The 25,606-nt window shown below is 35.8% G+C and overlaps 2 protein-coding genes across 2 annotated transcripts; one reads left to right on the top strand and one right to left on the bottom strand.

The window, feature by feature from the left end:
• The first annotated feature begins 3,187 nt into the window (after positions 1 to 3,187).
• LOC132620381 (uncharacterized) lies at positions 3,188 to 4,632 on the top strand. The gene is made up of 2 exons (XM_060335044.1): positions 3,188 to 3,609; positions 3,689 to 4,632. Exons 1-2 carry the CDS (start codon positions 3,457 to 3,459, stop codon positions 4,295 to 4,297), a joined length of 762 nt encoding a protein of 253 aa, XP_060191027.1. The 5' UTR covers positions 3,188 to 3,456; the 3' UTR covers positions 4,298 to 4,632.
• Positions 4,633 to 9,858: 5,226 nt separating this feature from the next.
• On the bottom strand, positions 9,859 to 13,477 carry LOC132618338 (heavy metal-associated isoprenylated plant protein 21-like). Its single transcript, XM_060333403.1, has 3 exons — positions 13,270 to 13,477; positions 13,003 to 13,078; positions 9,859 to 10,466 (listed from the first exon to the last, which is right to left on the bottom strand). The coding sequence occupies exons 1-3, from the start codon at positions 13,342 to 13,344 to the stop codon at positions 10,174 to 10,176; spliced, it is 444 nt and encodes a 147-aa protein (XP_060189386.1). The 5' UTR covers positions 13,345 to 13,477; the 3' UTR covers positions 9,859 to 10,173.
• Positions 13,478 to 25,606: the final 12,129 nt, after the last annotated feature.

The following is a 25,606-nucleotide window of genomic DNA, read 5'->3' on the forward strand; positions in this document are numbered from 1 at the left end:
GACAGTTATTCCTTTCTCTTTGTACTGAATCATTCAATTCATATGAGAATGAAAATATCTTCTCTCAATCTCTTTCTATTCTCTTAGTTGCATCATATCTTGGTTTCAGTTGATGAAATTAACAAAAAATACATAGTTCCCCTACACTCCTATTTGATAAGAATTTCTAGTTCATGCATACCTTCAAGGAAAAAGAACGATATAAAAAGGGTAATTGTTCCCTTTCCAAAATTTAGTAAAGAATAATTTATAATTAACCAGAAACATATTGAACTTTTTCAGGAAATACAAGTAGTAACAATATTAGGAGACACATAAATCAATGAAAAAAGAATAGCTTCCACGCAAACCCATTGATATTTTTTTTGTCGAAGCCATGATGCTACTTTCATATCATATTATTTGTCGTTTTGGTAAACTGTTTGTTGGAAGACTAACGTAGAGTTGGAGTATGAAACTCAAATTGTTTAGAGTTTAATATTTTATTTGTTTATTTAATTAATGTCAAAATAAATTTTGTAGTCAAAAGTGGGTTAAAAAAAGGTAATAGAATTTGATGAGAAATGCATCAACAATTGGAATTTGATGAGAAGTACATCAATAATTAAAAGTTGGTGAGAATTGAAATGTAATTGAAAGTTGGTGAAAAGTACATCAACATTTGAACGTTGGTGAGATTAATGAACTTAGCTATTATGCATGATTTATTAAAGCCTCTTACCTCTTTTCTCTTTGATTTGATAAATTTCTTTTGTATTGTTATTTCAATTCCTCCAAGTTTCCATCAGATGCTTTAAAATCTCGATAGCTACAGGCTCATGAGAATCTTCTGGGGCCCAAGACTTTTGTAACCCAAAAATAAATTTTTGGAACCAAAATAACCCATTAAAAAAAGAAGAACGTAAATAGCCTTTACGCACAGATTATATGCGTAAAAGGGCCAAAGTGTAGTTTTACACTTAAGTCCTTTTACACACAGAATCTGTGCGTAAAAGACGTAAAATATATCAGGCCCTTCTTCTTCCCCACTGGTCCCCCTAATTAAAAAAAAATGAAAATCAGCCATTAAAGGTCCCTTTCCGAGGTCCCACGTGATCAAAAACATCGTTTTCTTGTTGATTTCCAACCCAAAAGTCAATATTTTTGGTATATTGAAGTCTAGGAATAAGTTTCTTCGCAATAAAGCGGCGTATAATTCAATTCAAAAACTCAAAATCAAAGCTTCAATCTAGGTATTTTATTACGATTTTTCTATTACATTATTAACCTAAGCATTACTATTGTGCAAATATGGACAAAAAAAAAAACTTTTACGCACTTTTTTTGTGCGCTAAAGGGCTGTTTTCAACCCGTTTTTTCATTTTTTTTAATTTTTTTATTTGTTTATTTGTTGTTAATTTGTTAATTGTTTATTTAGTATTTGGTAGTTGTTAGATTAGTATTTCAATTGTTAGACTAGCTAATTATTTATTTAGTTTTTGTTAAGCCAATTGTTTATGTGTTAATTATTTGATTAGTTAATTAATTGTTTATTTATTAATTATATGCTAACTAATTTTTTTATTTTTTTATTTGTTTTTAATTTGTTAATTGTGTATTTAGGATTTGGTAATTGTTAGATTAATTATTTCAATTGTTAGACTAGCTAATTATTTATTTAGTTTTTGTTAAGCCAATTGTTTATTTGTTAATAATTTGATTAGTTAGTTAATTGTTTATTTAATAATTACATGCTAATTATTATTTTTTATTTGATTAGTTAGTTAATTGTTTATTTATTAATTATATGCTAATTGTTAATTTTTTGATTTGTTAATTATTAATATTTATATCTTTAATTGTTAATTTATTTATTTGCCAATTAGAAATTGAAAATCCTTAGTTTAGGATTCAATCCTTTGTATAATTTCTCTGTAAAAGATTACATAACTAATACTACGTATTAGATATTAATTAAAAAAATAATGATTAATTTAAAATGCGTAAAAAATATATCACTTTAATCCTTACTTCATGTATTAATGATTAATTTAAAATGCCTAAAATAGATAGGACACCACCATGGAGCCGGGACCCTTCGACAACAGAGAGGTACTTTATCTACAGCATGAGCATAGGTCCCACAGTATGTATGGGATGCACCGGTATCCTCTAGTAGAGTGGTCTGTACCCGTTCGGGGGAGTCAGCATGGGATATTCTAGAGGTTATTCCCCCACATCCCCGTGTCATAGATATACTACATCGGGGCGGTATCTACCGGTGCATCGAGGTTGGTCAGCTTGTGCACGATAGGGCTCTAGTGACGGCCATGATTGAGCGCTAGTGACCGGAGACCCATACATTTCATCTCCGCACTGGCGAGGCTACCATCACCCTGCAGGATGTCGAGGTGATTTATGGTCTACAGATTGATGGACAGGCATTGTATAGAGTGGAGCCTCCGGAGATGCTGTCGTATCGCCAGGAGTTGACTAGGCTCACTAGTTTCAAGCCTCTGCAGAGGGATATGCATGGACGGAGTCGGTTGTTGCGGTCCTCCCTCCATGCTCACTTGCGCCTCGTAGATCTGCAGGGTCCGATTGACAAGGCGACGCCTCAGGCTGATGTTGACTGATGTGCTCGCTTATATCTTCTCATCATATTCGGGGGCATCATGCTCCCGAATACGTCGGTTGCGGATATGAGCATTAGGTATCTGCTCTTTATTGAAGACCTAGACCAGCTGGGATGTTATAGTTGGGGCGCTGCTGTCCTGGCTTACATGTACAGAGGATTTGATCGAGCCTCTATGGGCGAGAGGCTTGAGATCGCTGCATTTAGCCCTTTTCTTCAGGTAATATATTTAAGTGTGTGTAGATAAAACACTAAATATATTTTTTCGAAACGACGACTGATAAATAATTTTTTTGATGACTATGACAGATATTGGTGTGGACTAGGTTGAGACCTTTTCAGCCCATAGCTGCTCACCCTCCCGATGACTATGTTGCTGAGGATATGCCATACGCGCGGAGATGGTCGCGAGGCCGTACCAGAGGTGTGGAGAAGCACCATGTCATTCTCCCGTTTAGGGATCAGTTAGACCGTATGACGGCACCCGAGGTAAGTTTTTTTGATTTAACATTAGTTTGTTATTTTTGTTAGTCTTTTATTGTTAACTAGTTGAATTCCTTTTATAGGCTTTCCTATGGACGCCGTATGATCAGATTTTGGGTCAGCTGCCGGCGTTTTGTAGGGCTGGTGAGTACATGTGGACTGCACGGTGTCCATTGATCCATATGAACATCGTTGAGCATCACGCACCCGACCGTGTATTACGACAGTTTGGGCATGTACAGAACATACCTGCGGCTACACGTTGGAAGCACACCCACTACACCAGGGACGAGCATTCAATCTACAGTGCGGCATGGCGGGAACGTATGCACTAGGAAGTCGATGCATGGAACGCGAGGATGACGACTCTAGCGGCGGTCGGACATGACACTCCGGTCCATGAGTACATGACGTGGTACATGCATATCACTCGCTCCTTGATTGCCAACCCCTCGACGCCGCGTCCTGATTGCCGAGGATATGCATCACTCTCAGGAGCGTATGAGGCGCTGGTAAGTTTATTCAATTGTCGTCTTATTATGTATTACTTTACGAATTTATTCAATTCTTAAAATTTGCAAATATATACAGCTACGGATGACTCTGATGATACACTATGAGAGCATTCCCCTTACGGAGTCCACCGACCCCGGGATAGCGGCATATGCAGCACGGATAGTTCATCTTACCGACACTGGTATGACACGGGCACAGGAGTGGCATTGTGTAAATGAGGATGTACCAGAGGGTGTTCCTGAGGGTGGTAGGGCTGATAGAGGTGGTCGGGCTAATAGAGGTGGTCGGGCAAGCAGAGGTGATCTGGCTAGCAGAGGTGGTCGGGCTGGCAGAGGTCTAGTAGATGAGCCTGACGATATAGCCCGTCAGGCTCCGTCAGCTACAGATATCCCGTCGACTTCTTCTTCCAGGCCGTCGACATCACAGAGACCTGGATATACGCCAGAGATAGTCCCATATTATGATCCTTGGTCATCATTTTCACAGGTGCCAGTTAGTGATCTACATATGGGAGGCGGAGATGAGGACATAGACTTGGATATTATTTTCGATGACTACTTTCTTCATCCTACAGCCAGGCCTATGACACTATCTGCATCTCCGGCTCCGCGGGCCGCTCAGGAGCCCTCTCACATGCCATCTCAGGAGCCCGTCGATACACATGTTTTTTTTTTTTTACAATAAATAATGTATTAATTAATTATTTTATTAATCTAAACTAAATTATTTAAATGTATTATAGGTTCATTCTTCTGCGCCTGTGGACCCGTCTCCGCCTGTTCAGATTGACCGGTCTCCACCTCTAGCTACAGCTCCGGGTAGCGCTCAGGAGACCGTTGAGGAGCCAGCTAAGGAGCCCTCTGACCAGCCATATCAGGAGGCCGTCGACACACAGTTTTGTTTTTTTTTACAAAGAAATAATTTATTAAATAATTGTTTATATGTTATTTCATGTTTAGTTTATGATAAATCTAAACTAAATTGTTTATATGTTATTTTAGGTTCATTCTTCTGCTCCTGTGGTCCAGTCTCCTCCGATTGAGTCATCTCCTGAGGCATCACTGAGGCTACTTAGGTGGAGCCCACCACCGTCTCCCACGGGAAGCATATTTTCACTCAGGGCCTGAAGAAGGGAAGAAATAATGATCATGTCATAAATCATCCTGTCATTAAGAGGAGGAGAGAAGATCCTGATGATAGTGAGGGTGGTGGGGTTAGGAGGATCCTTAGGCCTTAGGAGATTGTATATTTGTAAATAAAATGTACATTTTATGTTAATATTATATATATTTTTGGGTATTATTTTTTTTTTAATGATAATTAGTTATTTTAGTATTTATTGTCGATTAATAATAACTCGTGCGACGTCCTATATTAATTAGAACCCTATAACGACGATCTAAATGTATATGTATAACAAGTTTTCAAACTTACTTCGGAGCACTTTACAACCTCTAAAACGACGATCTAAATGTATATACATACTTGATGCAATGAGTCGATATTATTGTACACGAAAAAAATATTAAGTTCTATATAAAATATTTATATTCCGGTGTTTTGAAACGTCACTAATTTTCGGTCAAAGTATGGAAAAAAGCTTAATTTTGAGTTTGATTTCCAAAGAATAAAGGTTGGGTTTTTTTTTTTTTTGGGGGGGGGGGGGGGGGGGGGAGGCACTTCACGCTACACTTTTGTCCTTTTGCGCACATAATCTGTGCGTAAAGGCTAGTTAGGTTCTTATTTTTTAATGGGTTAGTTTGGTTCCAAAATTTTATTTTTGGGTTAGAAAAGTCTTAGGCTCATATCTTGTGCTACCAACATGTGTTGTCAATCATGCCAATGATATATGCATGAGAAGGATATTTGAAAAAAAATGTTGTAGGTTTAACAGGAGCACACAAAATACGGAAAAGGTACAAAAATGTTCTTGGACTATCCCAAAAGATTTAAATATATTCTTCATTCATCTATTGGGCTAATAATACCCTTCATCCATCTATTTTGGCTCACTTATACCCTTAAACTTAACAAGCCTCTCCTTTTTATTATTTTTTATTATTATTTATTACGTGGCGCCTCCTTATTGGTTGAAATTAAAATCCCACCCACCATATCTTTTCCTTCTACCTGACCCATGACCCACGACCCATGACTCATGACCCACCCCTTTCTTTATTACATTCCACTAGGGATGCCAAATAGTCCAAGGGTATTTTTAGCCTAATAAATGGTCATTTGCACGATTACCCTTCAAAGGCACTAGTCTTTAATTTTTTCCCTTCGCCTAATACCACAAGGTTTGGGGTTCGAACCTCAGCTCAGTCAAAAATAAAATAAAATCGCAAGACAGAATTTAGTAGCAAAGTTAGGCCTCAGGCAGAGTTTTGAATGCAAACTCTACCTCAAGGCAGAGTTTGCCTGAGGTAGAGGTTTGCATGCAAAACTTTGCCTAGCGAATCCAAACATCTGTCTTGCAAAATTCCTTCTTTTTTTTACTGAGCTGGGATTCGAACCCAGAACCTTGGGGTATTAGGCGAACGGCAAAAATTAAAGACCCGTGCCTTTGAAGGGCAATCCGCAAAAAAAAAAATGTAGATAAACAATAGGTATGTGCATTAATTACTGTCTTTCAAATTACCCTTACTGGCCCAATTAATTGAATATTAATTAAGTGAGAAGTTTAAGAAATAATAATTGATAATTCAGAAAAATATTCTATAATTAAGAATATTAAATATATATTTTTCTTAAAAAGTACGCAAAAATTTAAAAGAAGTGATATAGAACAAAAATGCAGTAGCTACTAACTTTGGTTTGATAAGTTGGTAATAAAGAGTATAAAGGTAATCTAAGATTGTTGATAATAAGAGCATCATTAGCTGTAAACTGACAACTAAGCTTGGTAATATAATCTCCTTTTGTAATCTTAAAGCACTTAAAAGCTATAAATTCGACCTATTTTGTTTCAAGAATAGGATTCTATCACCACAATGGCAAAGTCCTGCAAAGTTATGTCTTCATGTCTTCAATTTGAATCTATCTTCTTCCTCATTCTCCCTTTAGCCTTTTTCTTTTTTATTCTATTTTCTCCATTTCTTTTTTGGGTGATTTGACATTCTTCTACACATGGCCTCTGCTTTGGAACAAAGAAAAGAATCATTTTACACCTTTTTTAGGACCACAATCAAGCTAGCAAGATGTGAATTGTGAACCACTAATTCATTGGGTCCGTTTGGACAAATATTATGTTCAACTTGGACAAAATTACTTGATCAAATTGGAAAAAATATAGTTGTATTTGGAAAGTTCAATCAAATTTTGTTTGTGAAAGTTGAAGATTTGAAATTCACTTAAGTTACACTTTCAAATAATGACTTCAACTTTCTTTTTCAAGTTTAAATCTTGTGCTTACTTTCACAAACATAATTTTACGAACTAATTGTGTAGAATGTATAATGTAGAAATTGTTTATTTGGTGAACAATAATGTGAGTTATTAAGTGGTGACGAACAATCTAGGAATTGTGATGCGGGGGCTGCATAGTCTAAGAATATTATTGTCTTTAAATACTCTTACTCGTCCAATGCTAATATATAAATAGTTGTGTTACATTTATAACAAAAAATATAATATATAAATTCTAATATGCGAGTATCAATTAGCAATGGCGAACTAAATCCGCCAACCAAGTATTGCATTAGTTATCATTTTTCTTGTGAAACCAATAAGACATTGTATTTCTTGTGCCGAACTTCTTACTGGATTGCTTTTACCTATGCAGCCAACTAAATGAACCTTTAATACTTGATGCAAGGTGTAGACATCCAAATTTTGTGGGCCTCTACAAGACGAGCCCAATATCTGTTGGGATCGAAATAACAGGTCGTTATGCGGAAGCTAATAATTTGCAAACTTTGATCGCAATAAATCGGACAACAAATAAAATATACTAAAAAGTATAATATTGTAATATGATTTGGTCAACTGACCTACATATTAAAAACCCTAATTTAAAGAAAGCATTAAAAACTATTGAGAGAAACATCTTCCCCTAAACAAGACTCTTTTAGAGACTACATTGATGCTACTGTGTTCTAGTTGTGGGAAGAATGTCTTCAATTTATAGATGTACCAAAACTTTTCCTCTAAGATAAGAATCAGCCAAATATGGAAGAGAATTATATTTTCCTTTCAGAAAAAGTAAAAGCAATTATGGTAATACTTTGACTTTCCTTCAAGGGAAAAATAAAATTCAAATTTGGTAAGAAAATCAGGACAAAACCCCTAACAATATCTGTTAGGGTTTCTTGGAGGCTACTCTACCCTAAATCCCATATCATGCCTATATAAAGGGACACATTCCCTTCAAGAGACATCTCGAAAATCCCATAAATTCCTAGGATATTCACAAAGAGATCAAGGCATCAAATGCATTCCAAGGAGGTCATCCTACATTTTCTAGGAGAAATAATCAAGGGAATAAACAGATTTGTACCCGCAATATTCATTAATAAAATATCCGTTTTTTCATATTTATTTGTGATTGCAATTTATTTTTAGCATATCAAAAAATTTGTTGCAAACACATGAAGGATGCATTTTTTCTTGAAATAATGTTTGCACGACTCGATTGAACCAATCAAGCCAATTAAAGCGTAACTCTAACCTACATAGCCAAGCCTAATTGAGCTTTGACCGAAGTTAAACAGAGTAATCCGAGCCTGTTTCTTTCCAAGTCGAGTGGAATCAAAATAAAAATTTAGCTCGGTCCAGTGCTAAAGCCACTCGCTGCCTTTGACCCATATAATATATGGTTTATACTATGTCCACATTATTATCACATGGGAATATTAGGCACATAATAGTGTACATACAACATTATTTGCACTTACAATTCCAGATGGACCTATCATTCCAATGCCCATGTCTAAAGCAAGCCAGCCCTTTATTCTTTCTAACTAACTAGGGCCAGCGCGGAGCTAGAGAGAAAGTCATCGATTCAACATAATTAAGTAGTTTTGGTCAAAGTATTATATTTATATTACAAATATCATTGATATTTATAAATAATATATTTAGAACCCAATAAACTATCTTTTTTAAAATTCAAAATTCTGGCTTTGCCATTAAATCTAGGTCACTTTTTTATTCAGAAATGTATCTGTATGTTTACCTCATAAAGTGTCTTCACTGGAAACTGCTTTTTAATCGGAATTGCTTAAACATAAAGCTTAGAAGGGAGGAAATGACAAGAACAGTTTCTTATGTTTGGGATTGGTTCAAAGTGGTTTGTTAAATATATTCTTGAATAGCTTTTATCCTTTAAATTTATTATAAGTGAGAATTTTTGGTCTAATTGGATATTTAACAAACTCTGATTGTTAGAATTAAACTGAACTGTGAAAATTTAACATGAATGCACTTTGGAGGTGCAGTTTTGTAGTGCGTGTCTGCTATTTCTTTTTTTGTATTTTTGAATTGTGGTGGACAGCCTTTGATAAAAAAAAAATTACCAATTTTTGATGTATGGTATAGTTTCTAATGTTGCAATTTCTGGGATTTGATGGAACTTTTGTGATAGTTCTAGTTAAATAACATTTTTTTTCACATTTTATGTTAAATCAAACGGCTAGAGTTTGTTAGGAGACTTAAAAGTGTTCATTTTTGTCAAAAGTAGAAGATTAAGAGTCTGTTTGGATGGACTTATGATTTATGAGTTTAAGTCATAACTTAGGAATCCTAACTTATGTTTTTTGGCTTATTTTTGTTACTTTTGGCTTAAAAACAAGTGTTTAAAGCATTTTTTTTATCTTACTCAAATACTATAAAAATACTTAAAAGCTATTTTAGCTTAAAGCATTTACAATAAGTCCATCCAAACAAGCTCTAAAACTGATCAGTAGTATATTTAAGAAACCACTTTGAACTACATAAAAACATAAGGATTCATTTTTGTTATTGTATCACTTAAAAGGATTTAATTTCTACACACTGGCTATGTAAAAGAATTTACACTAACAATGTATTTTAAGCTGTAATAGCAACTCAAAGGAGACTTAAAAACCTGCATTTCGAAAGGAACAAGAAATCATTGTGCTCATTTCATTAATTTACTCTTCCCCTGGTCAATTACGTGCTCTCTTTAACTCAGTTTGATCTTAAGATAGCTACATTTATAAAATCTTCTTGCTATACTTATAGGGCCAAAAAGCCCAAAAAAGAAAAAAGAAGGGGAAACCTCATTAAATGAAAATACTAAGTGACAATTGTTGTTGTTGTTATTATTATTCTTGCTCAAAGCAGCCACCCTTCTGGGGATTCACCCCACGAAGTTGGCAGCTAACATTGACTCTCTCAATGTGTGTAACAATATGGGGGCGGAGGTAGAGTACTGCTTACAGGTTCATATGATTTCAGTATCTTTTGCTTAGACTCTATATTTGCATTAGAAAATTTATTGTATTAATGTATAAATCCAGTAACTAAGGCAGTTACGGGTTCAGTGACACTTCAGAACCCATAAACTTCAAATCATGACTCTGCCGATCTTACTTTTCTCACATAATGGAACAAGCACTTGGATTGTCATCACTGAAGAGCTGAGCAAATTTTTCTTCAGTAGCATTTGGGGCAAGAAATGCTTGTGGCACATTTTTAACCATACCAGCAGGTGCCCTTTTGTCATAGGCTTGAGGGGCATGTGGATAATATACCACATTATAAGGTACATATGGCCAAAATTCTGCTCTTTTTCCAGTACTCTTTATTTTGTTCAACACTCTGTTTGGATCAACAAAACCATTTACTATCACTTTACTCTGCTTTCTGATCACTTCCACTGATTTTACACCTGAAATGATTCCAACGAAACTAAATGTAATTAGAGTTTAAGTTCTCCGCACTATAAAAAAATATTTACATAATCAGGTCATTTCAAAGGTAATTACAACAATTCTATTTAGTAGCATTGATTGGTAACTTAGTATAAATGGTAAGTAATATATTATATTGTAATAATGGTGCAAAAAAGTTCATTATACTATCATTGTATGTAACTTAAATTAACGTAATTAAAGGTAAGAACTCATAAACAGTGAAGTTAGCTACTAGTCTATGGTACAAGTAACCTTCTGCAACATGTTTATTATTCTGATTGACACTGTTACATACACGGGGAGAGCTAGCATAACAAGTACGAGTGGATCCAATAACTTTTGTCCAAATCCCATATAGTTGTTGAGAAATCCATTGAATAAGTACATGTAATAAACCTCAAAACCCATAAACATCAAATCCAAAACACATAAAATTTAAGTGTTGAATCCGCCTCTATATACATACATATTTGTACTAAGTTGGCATCTATTATCACAAAAGAATTTACATTACAAATTTACAATGTGTTAATAGGAACTCACCATGTTAGTGCACATTTTCAAGTTATTTTTGAATAAAATGGTGAAAAGTGTGGTTTTTCTCTCCCTAAAAGGTGGAGTAGCTGCCTCTACATGTGCTTGGTGTAAAAAAAAGGCAGATGCCAAAACACAGAATAAGTAACAGTTCATTAAAGATGATATATACAGTTGACTATTTCACATGAAAAAGTAACATTTCCATAAGTACAAGTTTAGTTAGTTACTCCCTCTGCCTCAAATAATTAGTCGCTTTTTTATTTTGCACAATCCTTATGAAACACTCCCTCCGTCTAAAATTATTCGTTGCTTTTTTATTTTGCACGATCCTTAAGAAACACTCCTTCCGTCTCAAATTATTTGTCGTGATTACTAAAAAAAAGTTATCTCAAATTATTTGTTATTTTAGGAGTTCAAGACACAATTAATTATTTTTTTCCCATTTTACCCTTAAAGGGTGTTTGATTGACTTAGTTTAATTGCTTATTGGCTTTTAAGCCTTTTTATACTTTTTGAGGCGTTTGAGTATAACAAAAAATGTTTTTAAGCACTTATTTTTAGGTTAAAAAGGTACAAAAATAAGCCAAAAGTCAAAAGTTGGGTATTCCAACTTATGATTTTTAATTTTTAGCTTATAAGCTGCTTTTAAAAAGTCAATTCAAACACCCTCTTATTAGAATTTTATCATTAATGGAGATGACACATAAATAGAGTAAACATTTAATGGAGAGAGATTATAACTTACATATAAATAAGGGTAAAACTAGTCAAATATCCCTCCCAATCAATACTCCCTCCGGTTAAAAAAGACTATTCACTTAGCATTTATTTTTTTGGTTTAAAAAGAGTGTCCACTTGTCAAATCAAGAAAGAATTTACATTATTTTTTCAGATTTGCCCTTATTAAGTGTTAAGTGACCAAATCTCAATACCTATATAATTAGGGGTAGTTTAGTCAAATTGCCTATTTATGTCTTGGAGTTAATATTTTCTTACGGGGTGTGCAAATGGCTAAGTGGATACTCATTTTGAACCGGAAGGAAGGATCTCTTAAGGGGTGTGTAAAACAAAAAAGCAGCAAATAGTTTGAGAGGGGGAGTATTAATTAGGAGGGGTATTCGACTAACTTTACCTTTATTTATATTTAAATTATAATCTCTCTCTATTAAATATTTATTCTATTTATGTGTCATCTTCATTAATGACAAAATTCTACTAAGGATAGAATGGAGAAAAATAATTAATTATGCCTTGAACTTCTAAGACACAAATAATTTGAGACAAATATTTTTAAGAACCATGCAAATCATTTGAGACCAAAGGGAGTAGCTTTTAAATTTATCTTCTTTTTTTTTTCTTGGTTGACCATTTATTCCACAAATACGTTTCGCACAAACTTGTTTCATTGGTCCAACTGCATTTTGAATTAATAAAAAGGAGAAACACATCGACGACTCTTCAAACTTGTCAATAAATTTTATTTAGACATTCGAAGCACGGTATGCTCTAACCGAGCACTAGAAGACATGATAAAATATTCTCATTAGACACTTCCAACTCAAATTTTAAAAAAGTTTTTGCGTGTTTGTCAAATGTCTAATTACATAGATGAGTTAACTACATCAAATATGTCACATTCTTTTAATTATACACTTCAGCCCAAATTAGAACAAGTCTAAGGTTTAACGGCTTATTGAGGCTAATGCATACAATTACAGGAGGTGACATATTTTAAGTGATTAACTAAACTACGTAATGAGTGCTTGAAAACACGCGCAAAAACATTTTCAGAATTTTAGCTGAAAGTATTTAATAGGAACATTTCATGCGTCATGTATTCAAATGTCCAATCGAAAGATCATAGTTCAAATGTTATAATAAAATTTACTGATATTTCCCCTAATAAAACTTTTGACAACTTCAAGAAGATAGTTTCTTTATTTGAAGGAGGAGAAGAGAAGTAATTGGACGAACCTTTCATGTGCTTCACGGAATTCTTTACCCTTCTTTCACATCCATCACAATCCATTTTCACTTTTATTTCAACGGTCTGCATGCCATGAAAAAAATCATAAATTCTCAATACGACAAACTTATTATATAAACTGGTAAAAAAAAAAAACATAGAGAAAAAAGAGAGCCTGAGAAATTGAAGTCTTGTTGAACATCATGTATTCGACTAGGAAATTAGCAGCTTTAATTTGGAGGACAAATTAAGAGTGTATTAAAGCGAAATAGTACCTGCATTGATTTCTTCTTATTGTTTGTGCTGGTTGTGATTGTACAAAAATTTGCTATGTACTCCAAAACACCCATGATAGATTCTCCTAGTTTAATGAAAGGAAGAAGACAAAGAAATAAATATGAGCAAGAGGGGAGTTTGAAAGAAAGAAGGTGGGTGAGTGAGTGAGAATATGACACAATGATATGATTGATTGCTAGAGCGCGGCCTGCTTGGTATTTATAGTAGGATTTAGTTTGTATACATACATCTAAAGAATTCTTATATTATCGATTTAATTTAACACTATGTAGCATGTTCAAAGTGTTTTATACTTTTGAAGCTTATGTTCTATATAAAGAATTTTACACTGACATGTTATTACCATTACGTAGTATGTTAGTATTATCTTATTTTTTCAAAGTTTAAGTTTTATATATGGTGGTGTAAAAATTATTTACACAATCAAATCACTTATAACGTAATTAATCACATAGAATTTTTTATGATACGCATTAATTGATAATCTAGTGAAATGGTACTGTTATATAATTTGGATATTGAGCTATATGCACCGTAAGTGATAATATCAGGCCGTTCAAAAAATATTTGCAGATAAGCCTCCTTAAAATACGAGATTCATAATCTTGGTAATAAAATAAGTTATCTGCTGTGACAAATAAATATGACATGATAACATGATAGTAATTATTACACTGAGAGTATAAGTGGTGTAAAAAAATCTTTACGCCATTACTATATATAATTTAAATTCTATCTTTTGAGTTATTAATCTCACTTATTAATTATATATAGTTATTTTTTATAATCTAATAGTATAAATTAAATTTTATTTACATTGTTAGTATATAAAAGTTAAACTTTTATGTACGAGAATATTAAATACAGGAAAGAACGTACACTTTGTGTATGAGAAAATAGTGTCATATTCTTTTTAAAGTTTGATTAAAGAAATTAAGTGTCCAATAAAGTGCAATTATGCCCCCTATACCATTATGATGTTTTGCATATTTCCTAAGCATTTGTTTATTTATATATGGATAAGTTGATTGGGAATTACTGTAAAGTGCTTTTGTGTTTGCTTTCATTTTTTTTTTATTTTCTTTTGTTCAATAAGTGTGGCTTTGCCCCTAGATTGTTTATTTATCAATTATTAGACAATGATGACAATTATTGGCATCTTTTGTAGGTTGACCATATCTTTGTGCGCGAAAGATCGACGGAGAAATTGAGTCTTTTTTTCCCCCTTCATTTTACGTCAGATTATGACTAAATACACTTCCAGCTCCACTAATAAGAAAAATTGCTAAAGAATATCAATCTTCTTATGTTTTGTTCTAGGACCACTTTTAAGAGAAAATATAAAACGAATATTAATCTTTTTGTTCTCCGTGGACCACTTTTAAGAAAAAGAATGTACTCCGTCCGTTTGAATATATATGTATCTTAGAGCCCGTTTGGATTGGCTTACAGCTTAAAGCTGTTTGCAGCTTATAAGCTGAAAAAAATAAGTTGGGGTAGTCCAACTTATTTTTTTTGGCTTATAAGCTGTTTTCAGCTTATAAGCTGCTTTAGATAAACTAAGTCAAATGGGTCCAATTATTTTTTTGAGCTTATTTTAAGCATAAAATGACTTTAAGCTGGCCAGCCAAACACTCAAAAAAGCTGAAAACAGCTTATAAGCCAACTTATAAGCCAATCCAAACGGGCTCTTAGTTTACTTTTTAATTACCCTCAGCGAAAATCTCTTATATGAATAATATGTAATGTTTGAGATCATAAGATTTTAAAAGTACTTTTGATATTGTGATACACATTTAGTTTAAACCACGAGATTCAAAAGATTTATTGATATTCTTAAAATTTATGTCGAGTCAAATTAAGACATAAAATGGAACGGACTAAGTGTTTGTAATCAATTGTGACTTGGAGAGTAACATATATATTCATGCATGAGTAGCTGAAAGTTCATTTAATTATACAAACTACATTATTTCTCGATTTTGCCTGGTGTGTTTTTCTTTTTTTCCTTGTTTTAGGGTAGGGGGGTTGTGGGGGTGAAGAACACTAGCAAAGTACAAGACGAACGTACATACTCTCCAATTTGCTTCTTTTTTCCCTAGTTATGAATAGTATATCCTTACAACTTCTTGAGTAAATGGAATTACCACTACTAAAAAATTACTATTTTACGACTAAAAAATGTTCAGTGACTATTCTTATTGAATGTCGGTGGGAAAAAAAATCTAATTAGTAGTTTTTTCACACGAAAAAATTATGAAGTTTATCAGTGTTTAAATAAGAACCCGATTTCCACCATGCATTTTCTCATGAACTGGTTCGATGAAAATGAAGTGAAAAATTATATTTTATAGCACAAATTTCCCACTGAATGTTGATGGGAAAAACTTCTGTTTTTAGTAGTGTATGTCTCGATCTCGAATTAGTTCAGCCCAGCTAGCTAGAAAAATGAAATGAACAGAATAAAAGAGCGGAAAGCGTTAAAAAGAAGAATTTCCACTCTCTGAAAAAGTGTAGATCAATTGGAGCGGACATTCAAAATTCGTAAACCCTTTAATTAGTTGACTCAATAAGAACCAAAAAGGCATGCAGCTGTATTTTGGTCTTCTCCATTTTGGCATGTTTACTTCACAGGCGGCAGAGGCACGATGGCTTGATGCCTTTCTCTGCCATGCATGGTATGGTAAAAATGCTTCCATAAGTTGAAATTATACAATTCCAATACATCCATCCTGGCAGGTACAGAGTATATTCTAGTACTTCTGAATTTAGGGATGGCAATAGGGTGGCCAGGGCAGATTGAAGCCTATTGGGTGGGGTGGAGCGGGGCTAGCGGGGGAGCCAGGATTCACTGAGGGTATTTAAAATATGAAAAAGTAAACACACGAAGAAGCAAAGGGGTGTATTCAACATATATTATATATACATAAAAAATATATTTTAACCTTGTATATACGGTGTAATTTTCCGCAAAAGATGGTTCGGGTGAACACCCTTGTTCCTACCTAGCTACGCGTTCATCTAGACCCAATATTTTACACGTAGAGCATAAATTTGTGTAAAAAATTATTAAAATATAATAAATGGTAGGTCTAAATCAATAATTTTAAAAATACAATCGATACAATACTAAAAACCATAAATGTTGACTCTGTAGAGTTTAAATCTTGGATCAGCCACTTTGAAGGGGGTTCACATGTCAACTAATATATATGTATAATATCGAAAAAAGTTGACCTTGTATATACAACGTGATTTTTTGGCAAAGAGGGTCAAATGAACCCGTTTTCGCCCCTCTAGCTCCTGCTCTAGACGGGGTTAAAACACTTTTCTTAAAAATGTTAAGGCGAGACGAGAAGTGGAGAGGTATAGTACTAGGTGCAGGTTCAAATGAACCCAATAACTTTTATTTAGATCATGTTTATATTAGAAAACTCATATATATGTATAAATATTTAATTTCAAACGTAAAAATTAAGATGAGCTATGGCCTATGATAGTTTAAAATCGGTAAATTTTAAATTTTGGCTAGGTCTCTAGAGACGGGGCGGTTTCAGGTTGGGAAACTGTGACCTCCATATACTTCATTCTTGGACTAGTATTTTAGTAATTTAGATTATTTTAGTAATTTAGATTTCGGTCTTATCATAATAATGTTGCGGGTTGTGAAGAATTTGGAAATTTTGTTGTTTAGTTAGTTACAATATCTTTTTTCTAGAAATTCCCATATGGCATTGAGTATTTGATGCGTAAATACTAGTTAGGAGATTTACGGGTTTCTCCATTGCGGAAGCGGATCTTGAGAAACCACGACTCGTGTTACCGGTCGTCGGGAATCCTCACAAAGCGGATGAATCCCCATGTTTCACAACCTAGATATCCCTTCTAATGCAGAGATAGATATTATGTGTAAACCCTAGCCGTTTCCATATGATAGATTAACTTTTCTTAAACGCTCATAATAGTGTTTATATAGGCTAGATCTAGGGTTTAATGTGGAGGAATATTTAATGGGCTCATGGGTCATCTAGCACCCCTTATGGGTGGACCCGACTCAATAATACTTTCCAACATCTCCCACTCACACATAAGGGAGTGCTCAAGCTCCTTCGAGGTAAGGAAATCTCTCTTGCATCATTCAACTTTGCTATACACCTGTTAGGAATATATAGTCTCTCGTTGTCGTCATAAAAATCAAGTAGATCATAACAAATATGCTCAACATCACACTTTGATCTCATGCATCATAGTTTTTTGTGTTCACAATTATGACCCATAACTGCAGAGGCGGTGCCAGAATTCGAAGCTTATGGGTTCCGGATTGTAATTCATTTAAGTTACTGGGTTCTAACTTAATAATTTATACATATTCAATGAATTTTTCAAGAAAAATACAGAATTTAAACCAAAGTTACTGGGTTCGGCCGAACCCCCCATTAATATGCCAGCTCCGCCCCTGCTGGCCATAAGTCATAACTGGTACCCGCAAATACAAACTAAATGAGATTTCATTAATGATCTTCCCCTTCTCACGGGTCTCTCAACTTGTATCTAACTCACTTTTCTAGTCATGATCTGTCAAACCGAATCTCTCATGGTCATTTGGTAACATGCTAAGATAGCGAACATCGAACCAACTTCGAGTAACTGATCGGAGTCGTGAGGGTACTCAATAAGGTCTCACACAATAATAAGTCGAGATAAAACTCATGTTAACCCTTTTTGGTCGACATCTGCACACATGGTATGAAACATGTGCTACAACATTTTCTCCTTTCCTATGGAACGTATGTCTCTATCTCATAAGATAATGTTGTACATATGATATTCAGACACCATATGCATCTGAACTGAGTTCCTTGATCTACTCAATAAACGTGAACTCACATCTGGCCTCTCAAAGTAGATTAGGTTAAACTTATCTTCATCATCAAAATATTGTAATAACCTTTGTCATTACTTGTGTGACACTAAAGATCTTTAAGCCACGTGCTCTCAAATTATCTTTATGATAATTTTCTTAAGATCTCGTCTCATCTCCCATCAACACCTACAGTGATGGAGGCGGTCACCTGTGTGAGAAGGTTGATCTCTGTATACCCGACATACTTTTCAATAGAATCAAAGAATGCACTAGAAGCATTTCATAATAAGAATGTACAATAAACATTCACAGTAAGAGTGGACACAAACATTCTATAATAAGTGTATGCAAATCAAACTTATTTGATTTTTAAGAAAAAAATAAACATGAACGTCGGGAAAAATAAATTAAAAACCAATGACTCTATTTTAAGGCCCACACAATTCTTGAGATCCTACATGAACAAAAACACACATCTCTAGGATCCGGCTGAGTCAATGGACCTGCAACGGTTTGTGCAGATATACTTTACGTTCAGTTCTTTGCATGCATCAAAGTCTAGAAATCATAATGCTTAAGTAAGTAATGGAGTAATAACTCAATTTATGGGTTCTATAATCAATTCAGACCTATCAATCTGGTTTTAACCAAAGTTCCCATTTTTATTGGAACCCTAGGTCTCAACAAACAATTTCCATTATTGAATACCAAATTCTCATGCTATGAAGTGATAATTTCTACTCTTAGATGATTAAACAACATTAAAAAATAATAAACAATACGCATTAATATTCTAGGGCTTTCTTGGTATTTGTGTTCTACCCTTCAATTCCCATTAAAGGTTCTTTAATTGAAACAAGAAGCGAATAAGAACATTAGGCGAAGAAAGTTAGTGATTAAGGCTTACCTTTGATGGAGAATGGTGCCCTTGCCTTAAAAAGTCGCCTCTATGCTCTTGGGAACTGTGTTTGGGCTTATGGGAAGTGTGGGTACGAAATAACTACTTAAACTCGTCATTAAACTTAATTGACCTTCGTTGCAGCGACCATGGTTTTGCTACAACGGGCTCTTCGCTGCATCGAACCCTGGGAAAATCCCGTCCTTCTTTGCAGCAAACCCTTTTTTCGCTGCAAAGATCTAGCTGCAGCAAAGATTATTTGCTGCAACGAGGCTTTTTGACCAGTGAGCTTTAAATTTCACCACTTTTTATACTTAGTCTCTCAAAATCATTCTAAGGCCCTATGAACCTAAGCTACCAACAAACCAAGTTAAAAACACATCATAGAGTCACTTATAAGTCACAAACCACAACATACGACACGACCAAATTATTTAGGTCCGCTCATTTCTAACCTCGGAAAAGTACTAGCAAGGGTAGAAAGGTCAAAACAAGCATAACGACCAAGCGGGTCGTTACATCAGATACCAATTGAACAACTGTTTGTCCCCGAACGAACAAGAGGGAAGGAAACAATGGAAAAGGTACCTGACTCAGCGAAAATATAGGGATACTTATTACGCATATCGAATTCGGTCTCCCAAGTGGCTTCCTCAACGGGATAATTCTTCCACTGGACCTTAACTGTCGCGATTTATTTTAACCTCAACTGACGCACCTCTCTATCTAATATAGCAACAGGCTCTTCCTCATTGGACAAATTCTCATCTAAAAACACTGAATTCGAACGAATGATATAGGACCCATCACAATGATACTTTTTCAGCATAGACATAAAACACCGGATGAACACCGGACAAACTTAGGGGTAAAGCTAACTCATACGACCTCCCCTACACGATCGAGATTCTTAAACGGGCCAATATATCTAGGACTAAGCTTACCTTTCTTCCCAAATCTTATCACACCCTTCATGGGTAGGACCTTCAACAATACTTGTTCCCCCCAACATAAACTCAAGATCCCGGACCATTCGATCCGCATACTCATTCTGCCTACTATGAGTTGCTAAGAGCTTTTCTTGAATCACTTTGACCTTATCTAGAGACTCTCTCAACATATCAGTGCCCCAAAGTCTTACCTCAAACGCATCAAACCACCCAATAGGTGATCTATACTTCCTCCCATAAAGTGCCTAAAACAGAGCCATATCAATACTCGAATGATAACTATTATTATAAGAGAACTCCGCTGATGGTAAAAACCAGTCTCAATGGCCACCGAAATCAATCACATACGCACAAAGCATGTCTTCAAGGACCTGAATCGTCCGCTCGGACTGACCATCTATCTGGGGGTGGAAAACTCTACTTAGGTCCAACTTAGTACCCAATTCCAAATGCAAAATACTTCTAAACCCGCGATGTAAACGTCTTGACCCTATCGGATATGATGGAAATAGAAACTCCATGCAGTCTAACAATCTCCCGAATGTAGATCTTGGCTAACTTCTTGGCATTATACGTAAGCTGGATAGGAATAAAATGTGCAGACTTAGTCAACCGGTCGACAACGACCTAGATCGAATCAAACTTACCCAAGGTCTTTGGAAGACCCACCACAAAATCCATGGCTATCCTCTCCGACTTCTATTCAAGAATAGGTATCCTCTAAAGAGTACCACTGGGTCTTTGGTGTTCGTACTTAACCTGATGACAATTTAAACACTTGGAAACATAATCAGCTATATCACGCTTCATCCTAGCCCACCAGTAATGTTGTCTCAGATCACGGTACATCTTCGTAGCACCAGGATGAATAAAATATCTAGAACTGTGGGACTCCTCTAAAATCGTCTGAATCAAGTTACCCACTCAAGGAACGCACACGTGCCCCTTAATTCTCAACACTCCCTCTTCATCAATCATGGCCTCCTTGGCCTCACCACTCATTACCTTGTCCCGAATTTTGCATAAACCCGAATCATCATATTGTTTTGCCTTAATCTGATCTAGAAGAGATGACCTCGCCTTAATAAAAGACAACACTCTGCTAGAATCGGATAAATCAAGTCGCACCAAACTGTTAGCCAGAGTCTAAACCTCCATGGCCAACGGACGCTCTGAAGTGATCAAACGACCCAAGCTGCTCATACTAGCTGACTTCCTGCTCAAGGCATCCGCCACTACGTTTGCCTTGCCAGGATGATATAAAATAGTAATATCATAATCCTTCAACAATTCCATCCATCTCCGTTGCCTAGAGTTTAAATCCCGCTAAGTAAACATGTGTTGCAGGCTATGATGATCAGTGAATATTTCACAATGGACACCATAAAGATAGTGCATCCAAATCTTCAATGCAAATACCACTGCTGTCAATTCTAAGTCATGAGTAGGATAATTCTTTTTCATGAATCTTCAATTGCCTAGAAACATAGGCAATCACTCTCTTATCCTGCATCAACACAGCACCCAACCCCGAACGAGAAGCTTCACAATAAACCACAAAATCTTTACTCTCCACGAACAAGGCAAGAATCGGCGTTGTGTTTAACAAAGTGTTGAGCTTTTGAAAGCTCTCTTCACACTCATAGGACCACTAAAAAGGTACCTCTTTCTACGTCAAACAGGTCAAGTGTGATACAATGGAAGCAAACCCCTTCACAAACTGACGGTAGTAACTAGCTAAACCCACGAAGCTGGGGATTTTGTCGCTGATGTGGGCCTAGCCTAATCTCTGACGGCCTCAATCTTTGTGGGATCAACCATAATCCCCTCTTTCGAAACCACATGCCCCAAGAAGGACACTGAATCAAGCCAAAATTCACACTTAGGGAATTTAGCATATAACTCCCTATCCCTCAATAATCCAAGGACAACTCTCAGTTATTTTTCATGATCTTCCCTGCTCTTTGAATAAATCAATATATCATTAATAAATACAATAACAAAAGAATCTACGAATGGCTTAAAAATTCGATTCATAAAATCCATAAAAGCAGCAGGGGCATTAGTGAGCCCGAAAGACATGACAAGAAATTCTTAATGCCTGTATCTAGTTCGGAAAGCTCTCTTAGGGATATCCTCAGCCCGAATCTTTAACTGATGGTAGCCCGATCTCAAATCAATTTTAGAGAACACACATGCTCCCTAAAGCTGGTGAAACACATCAATGTGAGGAATATGATATTTATTTCGTATAGTGACTTTATTTAACTGGCGGTAATCAATGCATATCCGCATATTCCCATCCTTATTTTTCACAAAAAGCACAGAAGCGCCCCCACAAAGAGACACTCGGATGAATAAAACCCTTACTGAGAAGGTCCTGAAGTTGTTCTTTCAATTCCCTCAACTCTGCTGGAACCATACGATATGGAGGGATAGAAATAGGGTGAGTCCCTGGCTCTAAGTCAATGCATAAATCAATATCACGATTTAGTGGCATACCGGGTAAGTCCGCAAGAAACACCTCTGCGAACTCACAAACTACAGGAACTGACTCAAGTGGTTGAATTCAGCATCAGTATCACGAATATGTACCAAAGAAGCCAAACACCCTCTCTCAACGAGTTTCTTAGCATGAACATAAGAGATAATTTTCTTTGGGGAGGGATTAAGGTTTCCTTTCCACTCAAGTCTAGGTATCTCAGGCATAGCTAAAGTGACGATTTTAGCGTGACAGTCTAGGATCGCATGGTAGGGAGATAGCCAACTCATACCCAGAATAACAACGAAATCTACCATGTCTAAAATTATTAAGTCTACCTAGGTACCATAACTCATAATTGTAACAGTGCAAGATTGAAACACATTACCTATAACAACAGAATCTCCGATCAGAGTAGACACAAGAATAGGAATATTAAGCAAGTCACAAGTCGCATAAAAAGCCCTAGAAAAGTAAGTAGACACATACGAAAATATGGAGCCCAGATCAAATAGTGCAGAAGCCTGCCGGTGACAAACTGAGATAGTACCTGTGATCACTGAATTTGAGCCTTTGGCCTCTAGCTTGCCTGGTATGGCATAACAATGGGCACGCCCACCACTAGCCTAAGAACCTCCATGGTCCCCCTGAACTGTCTGAGCACCACCCCTACTAGACTGATAGCCGCCCCTGTTGGGCTGAGCGCCACCTCTACATGTCGTGTGACCACCTCGCCCAGTCTGAGCACGGTTCCCACCAAAAGATCCCCCTCCTCTAATCGGAGCAATTGGGGGCCTGGGAGCTTAAAACTGACCACTCTAGTTACTCTACCTTAATCTAGGACAAAACCTCTTGCTGTGCCCCTGCTTGCCACACTCAAAGCAGGCATGATCAAGAGTGGGCCTCTGAACTGACACCGAAGAAGTTGAAAAACCTCCCTGATCTGGAATTCGGGACTAAGAGCCCCCCGCCTGGCTAATAGAGTACTGAACGACTCTAGATGAGCCTCCAACCGAAGCTGGCATAGTCTGTTGAACCTGATGACCTGAGTAACTCTGGGATCCCTGTCCCTTACAGTGGCGGAGCCAGGATTTCCGCCGAGGGGATTCAAAATATAAAAAAGTAAACATACGAAGAAGCCTAAAGGGGTTCAACATCTACTATATATACATAAAAAATAATTTTAACCTTGTAAAAACAGTATTTTTTTTCGCCGAGAGGGTTCGTCTATGTGGCTCCGTCACTGATGACTGGGAAGTGCTCCGAGTATCCTCTCACTACCCTCACCCAGGTTTTGGCCCCATCATACATGTCCTTAAGCGCTTAATATAAGCTACAAGTACACCCCCATCCTCCAAACATCTCCATAGAACAACCCCCCCCCCCCCCCCCCCCGGGGGACCTTGTCATATGGCTTTTTCTAAGTCAATGCATATCATATGTAAGTCCCTCTTCCTTTTCCTATACTGCTCCATCAATCTTCTTACGGGATGAATGGCTTCTGTAGTCGAATGCCCCGACATGAATCCAAATTGATTCTATGTAATAGAGACACCCCTCATCACCCCCACAAATAACCCCATCACCCCACAAATTAACATGATTCATCGCCAAATCTAAGGTCTATTAGCACTGGTACCTACTGATGATAGCCAGCCAAAAGCTGAAATATGAATATTCTAAGCCAGTATAAACTAAAAGAAAAAGAACCTAACGAGCATTAAAATTCCGATTTCAACGCAGTTTTAGAATTACCATCATTCCCTGCAGCTGGGAATATTCCTTGATTTATCACCTTATTCAGTGGTCCGAATTAAATTGTTCCTGAAAAAGGAAAAAGGTACAAATGGAAAGTAAAAAACCAATTAAGAAATTATATGACACGAACTCTGCGTTTAGAATAAAACACCATCATGTGCGCTGAAGACATTTGATGGTTGGCTCCCATTTCTTGGCATCAACTATTTTTTTACGCTATATGTGGATAGTTTATACTTTTTGACTACGTACAACGTCCAATTTCTTTTAATTATGTTGGGATCGAAATGAATCAATGATCAAGTGCCATGCAAAAGCTAACAGAGCAAACACTAAGACGATAAATCATACTAAAATTATTAATTTTTTTTGTTATTTTTTATCCGGTGATCAATACTCGCTTTAGTTTGGGATCTAATTAATTCGAATTCGTACCGAAAAATCCACTTTAAGGGTAAAATGTTTCCTGCCAAAAGTGACTTTCAATTCTCGGAGCTGATTTTTATGTATACAAATGCAGGGGCGGAGCCAGCCCTTCGGATGTGGGTTCGTCCGAACCCAGAGGTTTTATCTGAATCATAAATTTGTATTAAAAATTTTGTCAAATATGTACAAATTATTAATTAAGAACCCAGTAACTTTAAAGAATTAAAACTCCGAACCCACAAGCTTCGAATCCTGGCTCCGCCTCTGTACAAATGATTCATTTCAGTATTAGTTAGCTGCATTAACTACTTAGCAGTCCTTTGGTTGGGGTATTGTAATAGTTAATCTCAGCATTAATAACCGCATAAGATAATATAGTACGTATTTGATTGATCGCGTAAGAAAAAAATTTAGCCGTGTAGTTAGTGCAGCATTTAGATGGCGGTATTGTATTAAGCTATGTGGGATAGAATATACAATGAGAACATATATATTAACAATATAGTGATATGCTATTAAACTATGTAAATGAAAAATACTTTTAAAGAAAATAATTCATGTAAGACAATCAATTTATTATTAATTATTACAACATAATAATCCTTTCATTATGAATAATTACAAAAACAATCTCTGGATTCTGATCTCCACATAACTAGTAAGTGAACCAAAGGACCCCTTAATACTTACATAGGTGATAATCTAAGGTTTTTTTTTAATAACATATTCACTCAAAAATCTCTACAGTCAGTGGCGGACGCACCCTGTGTGAAGGGGTGTCATCCGACACCGCTTCATCGACTTTTTAAAAAAAAATATATGTATGTATATAATCTGAAAAAATAGAATTTCAACTACATAACAATAAATGACACCCCATGGATGCAGTAGCTTCTGGATTGCTGGTTAGTTTCCTCGCTAATGCAAGAATCCACCT

This window comes from Lycium barbarum, chromosome 11 (assembly GCF_019175385.1).
Source record: "Lycium barbarum isolate Lr01 chromosome 11, ASM1917538v2, whole genome shotgun sequence".
Classification (NCBI taxonomy): domain Eukaryota; kingdom Viridiplantae; phylum Streptophyta; class Magnoliopsida; order Solanales; family Solanaceae; genus Lycium; species Lycium barbarum.

What these genes read in the sequence shown, in the direction of transcription:
- LOC132620381 (XM_060335044.1), top strand. Translation starts at nt 3,457, where the DNA reads ATGACGACTCTAGCGGCGGTCGGACATGACACTCCGGTCCATGAGTAC. An exon ending in CAGGAGCGTATGAGGCGCTG is followed by an intron (nt 3,610 to 3,688) that starts GTAAGTTTATTC and finishes AAATATATACAG; the next exon opens with CTACGGATGACTCTGATGAT.
- LOC132618338 (XM_060333403.1), bottom strand. Translation starts at nt 13,344, where the DNA reads ATGGGTGTTTTGGAGTACATAGCAAATTTTTGTACAATCACAACCAGC. An exon ending in ATAAGAAGAAATCAATGCAG is followed by an intron (nt 13,079 to 13,269) that starts GTACTATTTCGC and finishes CATGGCATGCAG; the next exon opens with ACCGTTGAAATAAAAGTGAA. An exon ending in TTCCGTGAAGCACATGAAAG is followed by an intron (nt 10,467 to 13,002) that starts GTTCGTCCAATT and finishes GAATCATTTCAG; the next exon opens with GTGTAAAATCAGTGGAAGTG.